The sequence below is a fragment of the Bidens hawaiensis genome, unplaced genomic scaffold, assembly GCF_021521415.1.
Source record: "Bidens hawaiensis isolate Kalapana, Puna unplaced genomic scaffold, B.hawaiensis_p1.1 tig00009824_1, whole genome shotgun sequence".
NCBI classification, from domain to species: Eukaryota; Viridiplantae; Streptophyta; class Magnoliopsida; order Asterales; family Asteraceae; genus Bidens; species Bidens hawaiensis.
The window spans coordinates 756,305-770,250 of record NW_027491734.1 but is presented as its reverse complement, the minus strand read 5'-3'; the positions used below and the strand labels follow the sequence as shown (position 1 = coordinate 770,250).

General features: G+C 32.9%; 1 protein-coding gene across 1 annotated transcript; it reads left to right on the top strand.

Annotated features, from left to right (window-relative positions):
• Positions 1-7,479: 7,479 nt before the first annotated feature.
• On the top strand, positions 7,480-10,126 carry LOC143533604 (uncharacterized). The gene is made up of 7 exons (XM_077028323.1): positions 7,480-7,601; positions 7,682-7,833; positions 8,491-8,600; positions 8,680-8,765; positions 9,410-9,511; positions 9,604-9,712; positions 9,791-10,126. Exons 1-7 carry the CDS (start codon positions 7,492-7,494, stop codon positions 9,806-9,808), a joined length of 687 nt encoding a protein of 228 aa, XP_076884438.1. The 5' UTR covers positions 7,480-7,491; the 3' UTR covers positions 9,809-10,126.
• Positions 10,127-13,946: the final 3,820 nt, after the last annotated feature.

Below are 13,946 nucleotides of genomic sequence, written 5' to 3'. Positions count from 1 at the left end.
GTTCTTTGTATCATATATATAGAAGTTATTAATTCTTTTGAGATTATGCAAAGTTTTGTTTGTTTTTGTATATAAGCTTGATTAATTTATATTTTGGTTTCGTAGTTTGTGGTTTGGTAGAACAGAAGTAAAGGCATATATTGAATCTAATGAAGGAATATAATGTTATGTTTATTTTACCAAGTAGATGAGCAATCAGTCTCATTTATGTTGAATAATGAGATTTGGACTGATGTAACATAAATTCATAGCTTATTCAACTTGACTTGGTTTGTCATTTTTGTAATGGTTTTGTGTTTTAGTTTTTCTTACAAATCTTAAGCAAAAAGTTGACATCAACCTCAAATTTTACAAGGTGCCAATCATTCGAAGGACGTATCTACTAAAGTTGTGATTACAGGGAATGTCCCGATGATTAATTAAGAGTGTATTTCAAAGCATTTGCACCAGGGCCGTCTCCAAGATTTCGAGTGCCCAAAAGAAGTATAGAAAATGAACCTTGAATTATTGTACTTGAGCTGATTTAAAATTATTCTAGACATAAGTCCCATTTAAATTACTAGGTGTTGTGATATTAGCCCAAACTTTAACAAGCTTATAATATATGAACTTCAAGAAACAAGGAAATATGAGAATATGAGAATTTTACTGGATATCAACCTTCGTTCAAATCATTCTATTTATAAGGAAAAAAAAAACTACTGTGCAAAAAGTAAAATACCGACAATCTAAACTATTCAATTTTCACTTGAGTGTTCGTGTGAATAAAGGTGTTTGACAATTGTGTCATCCACCAATAATTCATACATCCACCAATAATTCATAACACTCCCCCTTGGATGACACCATTTCAAAACGTCGGGGTCTTGAAGTACTGCCTCATTAAAAACCTTGCTAAAGGAAAACCCAATGGGAAAAAACTTTAGCTAAGGGAAAAAGAGTGCAGTATATAGCTCCCCCTCAGATTGCAGGTCGTTACATTGTTCGTACATGGCGCATGCCAATATCATGAACATGTTTCCTGAATGTTGCTGTGGGAAGTGCTTTTGTGAAAAGATCAGCTGAGTTGTTGCTGGACTGGACATATCTCATTTCAACCTGATTGTCTTTAATAAGGTCTCGAGTATACTCAAAGTATCTTGGTGGTATATGCTTTGTTCTGTCACTTTTGATATACCCTTCATTCATTTGCGAGACACAAGCTGCATTATCTTCATAGATAGGAGTTGGAATTCGATCTTTCTCTAGTCCACAAGAAATCAATATGTGTCGTGACATAGATCTTAACCATACACATTCTCTTGAAGCTTCATGCAATGCAATGACTTCAGCATGATTTGAAGATGTTGCAATGAGTGTTTGTTTATGAGAACGCCATGAAATCGCAGTTCCTCCATTCTTAAATATGTATCCAGTTTGAGATTTTGCTTTATGGGGATCAGATAAATAACCTGCATCTGCATAACCAACTAACCCTTCTTTTGAATTGTTAGGATAAAATAAACCTAAATCAGCAGTTCCTTTTAGATACCGAAAAATATGTTTAATGCCATTCCAATGTCTTTTAGTAGGGGATGAACTGAATCTTGCTAATAAGTTAACTGCAAAAGAAATGTCAGGTCTTGTACAGTTAGTAAGATACATAAGTGCTCCAATTGCACTGAGGTATGGTACTTCGGGACCAAGAATCTCTTCATTATCTTCGCAAGGACGAAATGGATCATTGTCAACATTGAGTGATCTAACAACCATCGGTGTGCTTAAAGGATTTGCTTTGTCCATATTGAAACGTTTTAAGAGTTTCTCAGTATAAGTTGACTGATGCACAAGTATCCCATTATGCATATGCTCAATTTGTAAACCAAGACAATATTTGGTTTTTCCAAGATCTTTCATTTCGAATTCTTTCTTTAAAAGAGCAATTGCTTCATTAATTTCTTTTTGTGTCCCAATTAAATTTAGATCGTCAACATACACAGCTATGATCACATATCCTGATGTTGTCTTCTTGATGAAGACACATGGACAAATAAAATTATTTGTGTATCCTTTGCTTATCAAATAATCACTCAAACGATTGTACCACATCCTTCCAGATTGTTTCAGTCCATACAAGGATCTTTGTAATTTGATGGAATACATTTCCTTAGGCTTTGAGCTTATTGCATCAGGGAGTTTAAATCCTTCGGGAATTTTCATATAGATGTCACTGTCTAGTGATCCATACAAGTAAGCTGTGACAACATCCATAAGGCGCATCTCTAAATTTTTAGAGACTGCTAAGCTGATTAAATATCTAAACGTAATAGCATCCATGACAGGAGAATACGTTTCTTCATAGTCAATTCCTGGCCTCTGAGAAAAACCTTGAGCTACAAGTCTTGCTTTATATCTTGTAACTTTATTTTTCTCATTTCGTTTTGTCACAAAAACCCATTTATATCCTACAGGTTTCATTGACTTTGGTGTAATGACAATAGGTCCAAAAACCTTTCGATTGTTTAGTGAGTTTAATTCAGCTTGCATAGCATCTTTCCATTTGTTCTAATCTTGTCGATTTTTACAATCATCTACAGATTTTGGTTCAGGGTCATCGTTTTCTTCCATGATATCGCTTGCCACAGAATAAGAAAATATATCATCAATATTTTCCATTTCATCTCGATCCCACATTATATGTGATTTACCATAGTTTATTGACAATTCTTTATTGGAATCATTTATTTCTTCCTGAGGAAATGTTATATCATTTATTCTTTCCTGAGGGAAGGTTTTGTCAATCATTCCTTCCTTAGGGTCAGTATCCTTCTCAGAACCCTTTCTTTTTCGAGGATTTTTATCCTTTGAACCGATTGGCCTTCCACGTTTTAAACGTTTTTTGAGATTCATGAGGTGCATTATTATGGTTTTGCTTGCTTGGAATCTCAACTCGAGCTGGAGCATTAGCAGTTGGTATATGAGATTTAGTGACCCTGTTTATATCAGTAAATGCATCAGGTAACTGATTTGCAATTTCTTGTAGATGTATTATTTTTTGAACATCTGTCTCACTTTGTTTTGATCTTGGGTCTAGGTGTAACAATGATGGTACACACCATGATATATCTCTTTCTTGCTTTTTCATTTCTCCCCCTAATGCTGGGAACATTGTCTCGTTAAAATGACAATCAGCAAAACGTGCTGTAAATACATCACCTGTTAAAGGTTCAAGGTATCTTATGATGGAAGATGTTTCATATCCAACATATATTCCCAAACTTCTTTGGGGACCCATTTTTGTGCGTTGTGGTGGTGCAATAGGAACATACACAGCACAACCAAAAATTCTAAGATGAGAGATATTTGGCTCATTTCCAGAAACAAGTTGTGTGGGAGAGTATTTATGATTTGCACTTGGTCTTACGCGGATTAATGATCCAGCATGCATAATTGCATAACCCCAAATAGAAACAGGGAGTTTTGTCCTCATTATTAATGGTCTAGCTATTAGCTGTAGGCGTTTGATCAACGACTCGGCTAAGCCATTTTGTGTGTGTACATGAGCAACAGGGTGTTCTACAACAATCCCCACAGACATGCAATAATCATCAAAAGCATGTGATGTAAATTCTCCCGCATTATCAAGCCTTACTCTTTTAATGGTATAATCCGGAAAATGTGCACGTAATTTGATAATTTGAGCAAGAAATTTTGCAAAAGCAACATTACGAGTCGATAATAAAGAGATATTAGACCATCTGCTAGATGCGTCTATTAAGACCATGAAGTATCTAAATGGTCCACATGGTGGATGAATTGGTCCACATATGTCACCTTGAATTCTTTCAAGAAACATTGGTGTTTCTTTATCGACTTTTAATGGCGAAGGCCTTGTAATTAATTTTCCAAGAGAACAAGATGTACATTGAGGCATTTTATCTATTTTGTGGATCTTTTGACCTTTCAGTGGATGCCCATGTGTATTTTCAATGATCCTTTTCATCATTGTGGATCCTGGATGGCCTAATCTGTCATGCCATAAGTTTATGATACCAGAATCGCAACAATTTTCTTTGACTGCCATATGTGCTTGAGGCACATTTATATATGTATAATGCAAACCAGAATGGAGCATTGGCAATTTTTCCAATATTTGATCTTTGCTTATGATATGCAAATATTTTTCATTACTAACAGTCCTTGACTGAGTATCATATCCATTATGATATATGTTTCTGAAACTCAACAAATTTCTTGTTGATTTTGGGGAAAATAAAGCATTTTCTATTTTGAGCTTTGTACCATTTGGTAATGCTAAATTAGCTTTTCCCACTCCTTCTATCAAGTTTGTAGGACCTGATATTGTATTGATGATCCCTTTTGTTGGTTTCAGTTCATAAAAATATTTTTTAGATCTAAGTATAGTATGCGTGGCTCCACTATCCGCTATACATATATCTTCTTCATTTGTTTGATCTTGTGCTCCGGTGATTTTCATTTTAAATATTGAAAAATATTAAGAGAAAAAAATAAGTGTATAACGAAGACATATGATATTTTAATAAGAACTTTAATTGAAACACAAGTAGTACATGGAAGAGAAACTACATAATTAAAGATAATGAGAACACACTTAATAATTGCATCTAATTATAGTAGTCAAGCAACTTTGTTTCAAAGTTCCATCCCAAAGTCTTCAACGCTCAGCTCAGCATTGATATTATTAAAGTTATCAACATGGTTCACTTCTTTCTCTTTTCCTTTTAGAGAGGCTTGGTACAGTTCACACAGATGTGGAGCTGTGCGACAAGCCTTTGCCCAGTGGTTTGTACTTCCACATCTAAAACATGAAGTGCCATTGTTTTCGGACCTACCAGCTTCATTCCATTTATTTTGGTGGTTGGAATTGGTATTGTGTGGGACATGATAATTATTGGCTCTCTGGTTACGACCACGACCACGGCCACGACCACGACCGTAAGAGTTATTGTTCCATTTGAATGGATGCTTACGATCATTAAAATGCCTTTTGTCAAAATGACCACCTCCACGTCCACGGCCTCGTCCTCGGCTTTGTTCCCATTTATGATCAGAATTTTTATGAGAACTTTTGTGAGCAACATGTGCTTCTGGTATTGCTAATGAACCCGTGGGACGAGATTGATGATTTTTCATCAATAATTCATTATTTTTCTTTGCTACAAGGAGTAATGCATTTAGATCAGAGTATCTCTTAAAATTCTGCAAACGATAATGTGTTTGCAAGTTTATATTTGATGCATGAAACGTGGAGAAAGTTTTCTCTAACTTTTCTTCCTCTGTTACGGGATACCCACAAAATTCTAGCTTTGAACAAATTCGGTATAAAGCAGAGGTGTAATCATTTACCCTCTTAAAATCTTGGAACCTAAGACTGTTCCATTCATCTCTAGAAGTAGGAAGTAAAACTTCCTTTAGATGACCGAATCTGCTTTTCAAATCTTCCCATATCATATATGGGTTATCATAATTAAAATACTCATGCTGTAGCAATTCATCAATATGTTTATGGATGAAAACATCAGCTCTTGCTTTATCCTGGTCAGAGCAATCATTGTATTCTTGGATTGCGTCTAACACATCCATAGATTTTAAATGTCTTTTGACATTTGCTGTCCAAGACATATAATTTTCTCCAGAAATGTTGAGTGCTGGGAATTCGAGTTTTGCCATTTTTGACATTTTGTTGCTAAACATAATAGAGCAAATAATAAGATAAATATTAGAATCCATATATATCAATCAACAATGAGATACAATACATTGGTAGAGCTATAAACATATAAAAGAAAAAGAACATGCCGAACTCTTCAGATGGGAGATTAAAAATTAGAATGAGAAGTAGTATAAGCATTATAGTGACCAACATCAAAACCGGGTGAATCATTTTGAGAATTTTATCTTGGATAAATTTAATAAGAAGAATGTTTGTTGTAAATGAAATGGGGTTAATGATTGGTTATTTATAGTGGAGGTTTATAACCCGTTTATAACGGTTATATTACCGTTTATAACGGTAATATTACCGTTTGTGTGTGTGTGTATATATATAATATATAATATTAATTATTTTAAAGTAAGATAATAAATAAGATATTAAATACAGTTTATTTTATAATATATATATATATAATTAGTATGTACAATAATAAGAATAGAATTGTTAGTGTAAATAAATCTAACTTCTAAAATAGTTATCAAATTTTAATAACAATGTTTATACACGTTATTGCTATTACTCAGTATATTAGTTAGTATATGTATATGCATAGATATATATCTAATGTACATAATTAAAGAAGTGTTTATGATGTTTATGTAGATACCTTTGTGTCTATTACTTTTCTTGATTAGGATATAAGCGGCTCGTGCTGATAACGTGTTGTGATATTAGCCCAAACTTTAACAAGCTTATAATATATGAACTTCAAGAAACAAGGAAATATGAGAATATGAGAATTTTACTGGATATCAACCTTCGTTCAAATCATTCTATTTATAAGGAAAAAAAAAACTACTGTGCAAAAAGTAAAATACCGACAATCTAAACTATTCAATTTTCACTTGAGTGTTCGTGTGAATAAAGGTGTTTGATAATTGTGTCATCCACCAATAATTCATAACACTAGGCCATATTTTAATTTGAATTATTTATAAGTAAATAAAATAAAAAGAATAAACAAAAGTCAAAAAATGAAAAGAGTTAAACGTGTGTGAAGAAAGTAAAAGGTACATCTAATATAATATTATATTTCTATTAGCTAGAAAACTTTCTTGGTGATATTTATTTTTCTTTGTTTCTCCTTTTCACCTTTTTTTTTCTCTTATTTTCACTTGTTAATGCTTAAAAATATAAATCTATACATATATATTAAAAAACAAATAAAATTTTGTGCCCTTCACTAAAACCGTGCTCTAAACGGTCGTCAAGCCCAGAATTGGGTTTAGGCCGGCCCTGGTTTGCATTTTTAGGATCTCGTTGGCCATCAATTGAGCCATTCCCATGATGAATCCATGACAAGACGAAATTAGTACCCTACCCCACGATCATAAGCAGACAGATAAGCTAGTTCCCAATAACGGTGTTCACGGTTTGGTTTGGAACCGTGAAATTTCCCAAGCGGATCATTAGCTTGGCTTCACGATTAGTTTTCTTTTTTGTCTTTTACTTTCGGTCGTAAACCCACCTAGCTCCCGATGACAAGTCGAGGACGCATGCGTGACAAGTCAAGCTGTAGCCTAAACATACATGGTGATACTACCATTAAAGAAGAAAAACGAAGATGACAAAATCTAAAACAAACATTCATTTAAAAAAAAAAAGAAAAAAAGAACCTGTAAATTTTCTTCTACTATGGGCTGGGCTGATTGTGTTGCCCATTAAAATGAATTTATATTTCTGGAGGCCCAAACATCAATAACATAGACAGGGGGGGTTTTTGAATTTTTTGTTTTGCTCAGGGTTTTGTGAACATGGAGGGATTGAAGGTATCAAACGCCGAATTGATGGTTTATTTACCGCCATCCAAGTCCAAAAACGTTACTCAATCAATCTATGATGAACTCAGTTCCATGCTTTTCAAGTAATTCCCATTTATTCATTCTATTCTTGTAATTTTGTTCAAATTCTAAACATATTATCTGCCAATTTATTGTTTTGTAGGTTCAATGAAACATTCGACGGTGTTCTGTTGGCTCACATTGTTTCCACCAATGATGAACTCGCCAAGATTCTCCCTGGTCTTCATCCCTATTTTGGCGTCAGATTGAAAGCCCAACTGTTGCTTTTTTATCCAAAACCGAACATGTTATTAGGTTTGTTCTGGGTGATTTATGATACATGTTGGGTTAAGTTTATGGGTTTCCTGGGTCGGGTTTTATTCAAGTTGAAACTTTTATATGCAAACCCAACACGAATCTGTCATGGTTTTTCGGGTTTGGGGTTTCGAGTATTTGACCGAGAAAATTAGAAAAAAAAAGGTTTTTTTAAGTAAAATGCTATCAATTAAAACAACTTAAATTATCTTTACTTGTGAACGTAAATAGCCAAATAATAAACCAGCATAATCCAAAAACACGATCCGTAAAAAAGTAAAAATAAAAAAAGTCTACCATAAACTTCTTCGACTTTCACGTCCGAGCCTTTGTCTGTTCTTCCATTTCTAATGCAATATTATAACAAGTATGGAGTTTTTAGATATAACATATTAACATGAACAGACATTAAAATTAATAATAGAAATACTTCTATCAATTTCTTGGATTGTGTCCTAGTCTTATTCACTGAGAAGCTTCGTGCTTGAAGTATAACTATCACGAATTCAGGTTTTGGGGGTTGACCTGAAACCCAAAACGTAGAACCAAGAACCGACCCAAATTACTATGCTTCGGGCTAGTTCTTGTTTTTTTGGGGCGGGTTTCTGTTTAAAGAGACCGGCCTACTTAGATTTCACCAAGAAAAATGTTTTTCAGAAGGAAAGGTGGTCAAACTTGGTCCGCAGTCCATACACATAGTTGTTCTCGGGTTTTCATCAGCCACAATTATAGAAGAAGATATTCGAGAAGAGTTCGATTACAAAGTAGTAAGTATATATTTTTGTGTTTTGTGCGTTTTGTTTTGGGGTCTTGTTAATGAATGAATTGTGTAATTTGTTGTTTCAGAAACATGGCAGGGAATTGTTTGCTAGCTCGGTTAATAAGAAGCATAAGATAGAGATCGATTCAGTTATACGTTTTGTGGTTAAGAGGTAATATATTTAAATGATGGGCCGATTCTTACAAATATGGAGAATATCATATATATTATATACCCATGCAAAACTAAATATCATATATGCTTCTACAAAGTAGTAAAAATATCATACATACCAAATTCATGAAAACAATAAAATAAGGGACCATTGTACTTTGTACCCTTAAATTCCTAAAACTTTAAAAGATCATAAATGTCTATTTCTAAAACTTTAAAATTTTGTATATGTTCATTATACCTGGTTCGACTATTTGATTTAAGTTAGATTGCTTATCGTTTGATTATCATGCAATTATATCTGGTTTGATTATCTGATCCGAACATACATATTCGATTGTTCGATTATCTGCCCTCGAGAGAACAAAAGACGAGAGACTACCGTTTAGTTTACTTGCTTATCGTCAATGTCAATCAAAATTCAAATAAAAAATGGGATTTAAACAAATATAGTAGAAAGAGGTAGAATGGTCATTAAGTAAAAATCCATAAAAGTTAGGTATATATATTATATGGTATTTTTAGTTTTGGTTGGATATATATGAAAATTTCCAAGTGTGCAAGGTATATATGAAATTAATCCTAAAATATTAAAATGATGTATGTATGTGTTGATACAATGTTACATGTTATGTAATGTAGTTTTGACGAGGAAGTGCTTCATATATCGGGTTCTTTACTTCCATCGCACACAGGAAACGTTAGCTGGCTTGATAAATATGCAGATGAGGATCTTGTTGAGAGGTGTGCATTCTTTTTTCTGATTTGGAGATACAAATCATGATATTTGTATACATATGATTTAATTATTATTCAATTTGTATGCTAATTTATAGTAATACCAAGAAACAAAGAGACCTTCAAACGACTGATCATAGCAAACAAACAACTGACGGTGATAGGATTAAGAAATCAAAGAAGCACAAAAGCAGCCATTCTTATAAGGTAATATATTGCATATGTTTACATGAAATATTATTACAATCTCGTTTGCAGAATTAATCACAGTATTTGTTAATGCAGATTGTGAGCAGCCAATAGCTGGGAGTCGAGTTTTTTTGCCTGGGATTTTTTTTTTGGTACTTTTGAGTGAAACGTAGATGGTAAGATAACAAGAAAGCATAACTGCCAAAAGTAAGAAGAATTCAAGTTAAATTATTATGCAGATCTGTATCTTTCAGGTTATTTGATTATTGTTGTAGTAATTTGTATTTAAGTTTTGGACTATAATGACCCATTGATCTGTTCTTTGAATGGTTTAAATCTAGTTCTTTAAGTTGATGCAATATTTGTGGTCTTGTATTGAACACTTCTACATCAATATCAATTTTGGCTTTGGCAGTTGTAGCTACTGGCAAAATGGTAGATGTTATACCTCTTTATGAAATGTTGCATGGGTTCATGGTGACGGTAAAACCCCTATATAAAGGAAATAAATTTTTATGTTTTAGGTTAGGAATTCAAGACTTTGTATTTGCATTATCACTAGACGGGTGCCCGCGCGATGCAGCGGGTGTTTGAACTTGTTAATCACGTACAAATATAAGTGTTTATGATTCGGTTTAAAACCTTGAAATCGTTTAAATCGGTCATTGGTTTGACTTCTTTTTTCTTTTTCTTTTTTACTTTCGGTTTGTTGGTTGGTTTCAAAAATTTCAAAACGTAGTGAACGGTTGGTTCGCGATTTATATCGGCAACCGGCCATATGTAACCAGAAAAGAGTCAAAAGACTGTAAATTAACGTAATTGCAATATGATTCCTTTTGTAATCTTTGTTGTTATTATTTAACGTCATAAATCTTCCATTAATATTTACCATTTATGTGGCTAAAATTATTATTTTTTATTTATGATCATCTCAATTCTCAAGTATCATATTATGTTGGTTTTTAGTTAAAATTGATGGTACGTTTAAATTATTAATTATTTTAAACTAAATTTATTATTAAAGTTTAAACTGTGAAACCAAACTGGAACCAGGCCGTTGGTAACGATTCGGTTTCAACTTTCAATGATTGAGTTTGGTTTTGGACGACAAAATATCAATATTAACGGTTGGACTAACAAGTTTAACTTAAAAACCATCAAAACCGACACTGAACACCCCTACGTAACATATTAATTTATTTAAAATGAAAAAAATTACAACAATATCATATCTAAATTAAAGAGAATAAAATAATCGTTTTTATGGTGCAATTTATTTATAAAAATATTAACGTATGAAAAGGCTATAGTCGTTTAAAAATCATGGGCAGGAAGTTAGTTTACAAGTTAAATTAAAAACATAATATGGTTAAAGATTTGGGACCAAACTTGTAAGTTGAATGGATTGTGTTTAAAAGACATATTTACCCTTACTAACACATGTACCTCATGCTTTAAGTGTTGTAAATTACTTAAAAATTGGTGTCTTAATTTGCCCTTATTTTGTGTATTATATATATTATAGATAAATCACATTTTGTTCACAAAAACACTATATTATCTTATTAGAGATTTTGTACATGCGAAACACTTTAATCTGAAAGTGATTAACATGATTCAGAAGGCTATTCGGTTATTACAGAATCATGAAACTTACACTCTATGTATAACGAGTGTTTTACCCGGCGTGTTGCGCTAGGCAAATCGGTAAAAACCTAGTGGTGATAAACCCTAACGTTGTCGATGACAGGCATTGAGGCGGTAAATCGACGCGACGTCATCGGTTTCGATTACTTATATTCGACGCGAATTCGGACATTATCGATTACATTCGTTATAGTATAGAAACCGTTGGTAAAGCCTGAATTTTAAAACCCAAAAACTAAATTCGTCAAATTAACATATAAAATATTAAATTATTCGAGTTTATTTAGTCAGTAAACCCGCGCAGTGGTAAAAGCCAGTGTTGTCGGTCCCAGACAATGAGACGGTAACTCGATACGAGTTCGGACGTCATTTTCGGTTACTTTTGTTACAATTTCGGATCTAAAAAACGGAAAAAAATTATAAATTTGAGGTGGACCATTGGGTGGTGTCGGTTGGTAAAATCGTGCGTTGATAAACTCGAGAGTTGTCAGTCGTGGACGTTGTGATTGTGAGTCTACGTGTATTCGTTCGGTTTACGTAAGGTTCGTTATGGTACCAGAATTATGAATAAAACCATAATGCCAAGAACCAATTTGGCGCCGCCAAGTGGCCCAGTTGACACTTAGCGGCACCAAACTTGTTAAATGTTATATATAATAATAATAAAAAACATCCCAATTGAAATACTTAGACTATCACAACCCAACCAAACCATTTATTAAAAAATCTAATTTCTCACACTTTCACCTATACAACCCAACTCAATCCAATATTTTACTCACCATCACAACCCAACCCAACCCAACCAAAACCATATTTTATTAAATAAAAATGCTTCATTTTTTATAAAATTTATATCAAATGTTCAATATTTTTTTATAAATAAAACTGTGTTTTTACATTTAAAAAAAAGTTAAAATTGTAATTTTCATGAAAAAACTAAGTTTTATATAAAAGTTTAGTTGCAAACTTAGGTTGCTGGAATAAACTAGGTTGCAACCGGTTGTGAACAAAAAAGAATTTCTAATCTTTAAATTAATTTTTTTTTTATTTTTTTGTCTTTTTTATGTCACCTTGCAAATGGTTGTGATAAATGATCATAACTGTGGATCAGGGCCGTCTCCGAGATATTATATGCCTCAGTCGAGCTGAAATAAAAAGGCCCATAAACTCTAACGAGTAACGAAATAAAATAAACAAAAATAAAAAAAATTAGGCCTTATTTAAATGGTTTTTTGTTTGGTTTAAACAATTAAATTTTTAAATGAGCTTATTTGATTATGATTTAGGTTGTGTAAAATACTTTTTATATAAAAATAAGCTTAAAATGTCTCAAGTGAGACTGGATACTATAACCTTTTGGATAGAAGTCAAACATATTTGCCACTAAACCATGCTAGTTAATATACAACTAGAGTAAAATATTAAATATACATATTTCTTTTTCATAAAAATATATATTAAAAAAATTATGCCCCTGAAAATTAAGTGTCCCGACCGATCGTCCACGTTGCCCTATGCCCGAGCCGGCCCTGCTGTGGATAGTTCTTAAATAGCATTTTTTGGTATTGTCATATTAATGCATAACTTTAGAAAAAAAATACTAGTTATGTTCATTATTCTTTAGGCATCAATTTAATCTTTTACATACTTCAGTTGTGTGATACATAAAATATAAAAATAAATTTTTATACTTTTAAATTGAACTTTGGCATTATTAAATAAAAAAACTCGTTTAAATATTCATTTCATTGTACTATATTACGGAGTGGTTAAAAAACTATTTTAATAATTTTATTTAAATCTTGTTTAAATTTTGGTAAAAGAAAATAAAGTAACATACGGGATTTAAGTTACACAAACTAAAAGGGTGAAATGGAAATACAATATTATATATTTGTGCGTAGGTAGGGTGCCAAATAACCCATATGATAATACAAGAGCAAATCTTCCGCGAATGAGGAAGACTTCCCGTGGAGAAAATATATTCTCCGCGGAAGAAATACTTTATCATTAAGGCAAAGCTAATCACCCGCAGAAGCGAAATATCGTCCGCCAAGGAAGATGTATCCTCCACGGAAGATATACTTAATCCTTAACAACTCAAAGAGTCTAATGGAAGACATGTTGTGGTAAAAGGCAGAACAACACGTGACAGAGAAGGGAGAGACCAATCATAGGTCGAGATCCCTATAATGCTCATGACTGCACGATTGACCAATCACAGAAGGCCAACGTTGTACCTTCCCACAACAAAAATCTCTTCACGCCAGCTGTCTAACCAATCAGGGACTGTTATCATGCTCACCCATAATGTCACACTCCGACCAAAGGCGGCGAAACATGCCGGGGTGCAACGGATTGCCCAAGAAAACAAGACACTATTAAATTGACAATATTTAAACAACTCATTCATTTCATTCAATCAACCAAATAACATAACTTATTCATACAAAATAGCATCAAAAATAAGAAATAAATTGTTCATTCTTCTAATAACCTAAACGGTCCCAAATGAAATAGTATCTTCCAACTCCAATTAACCAATAATCAAACCTGTAACAATACATAAAATAATATTTGTCAACATGAATGTTGGTGAGTA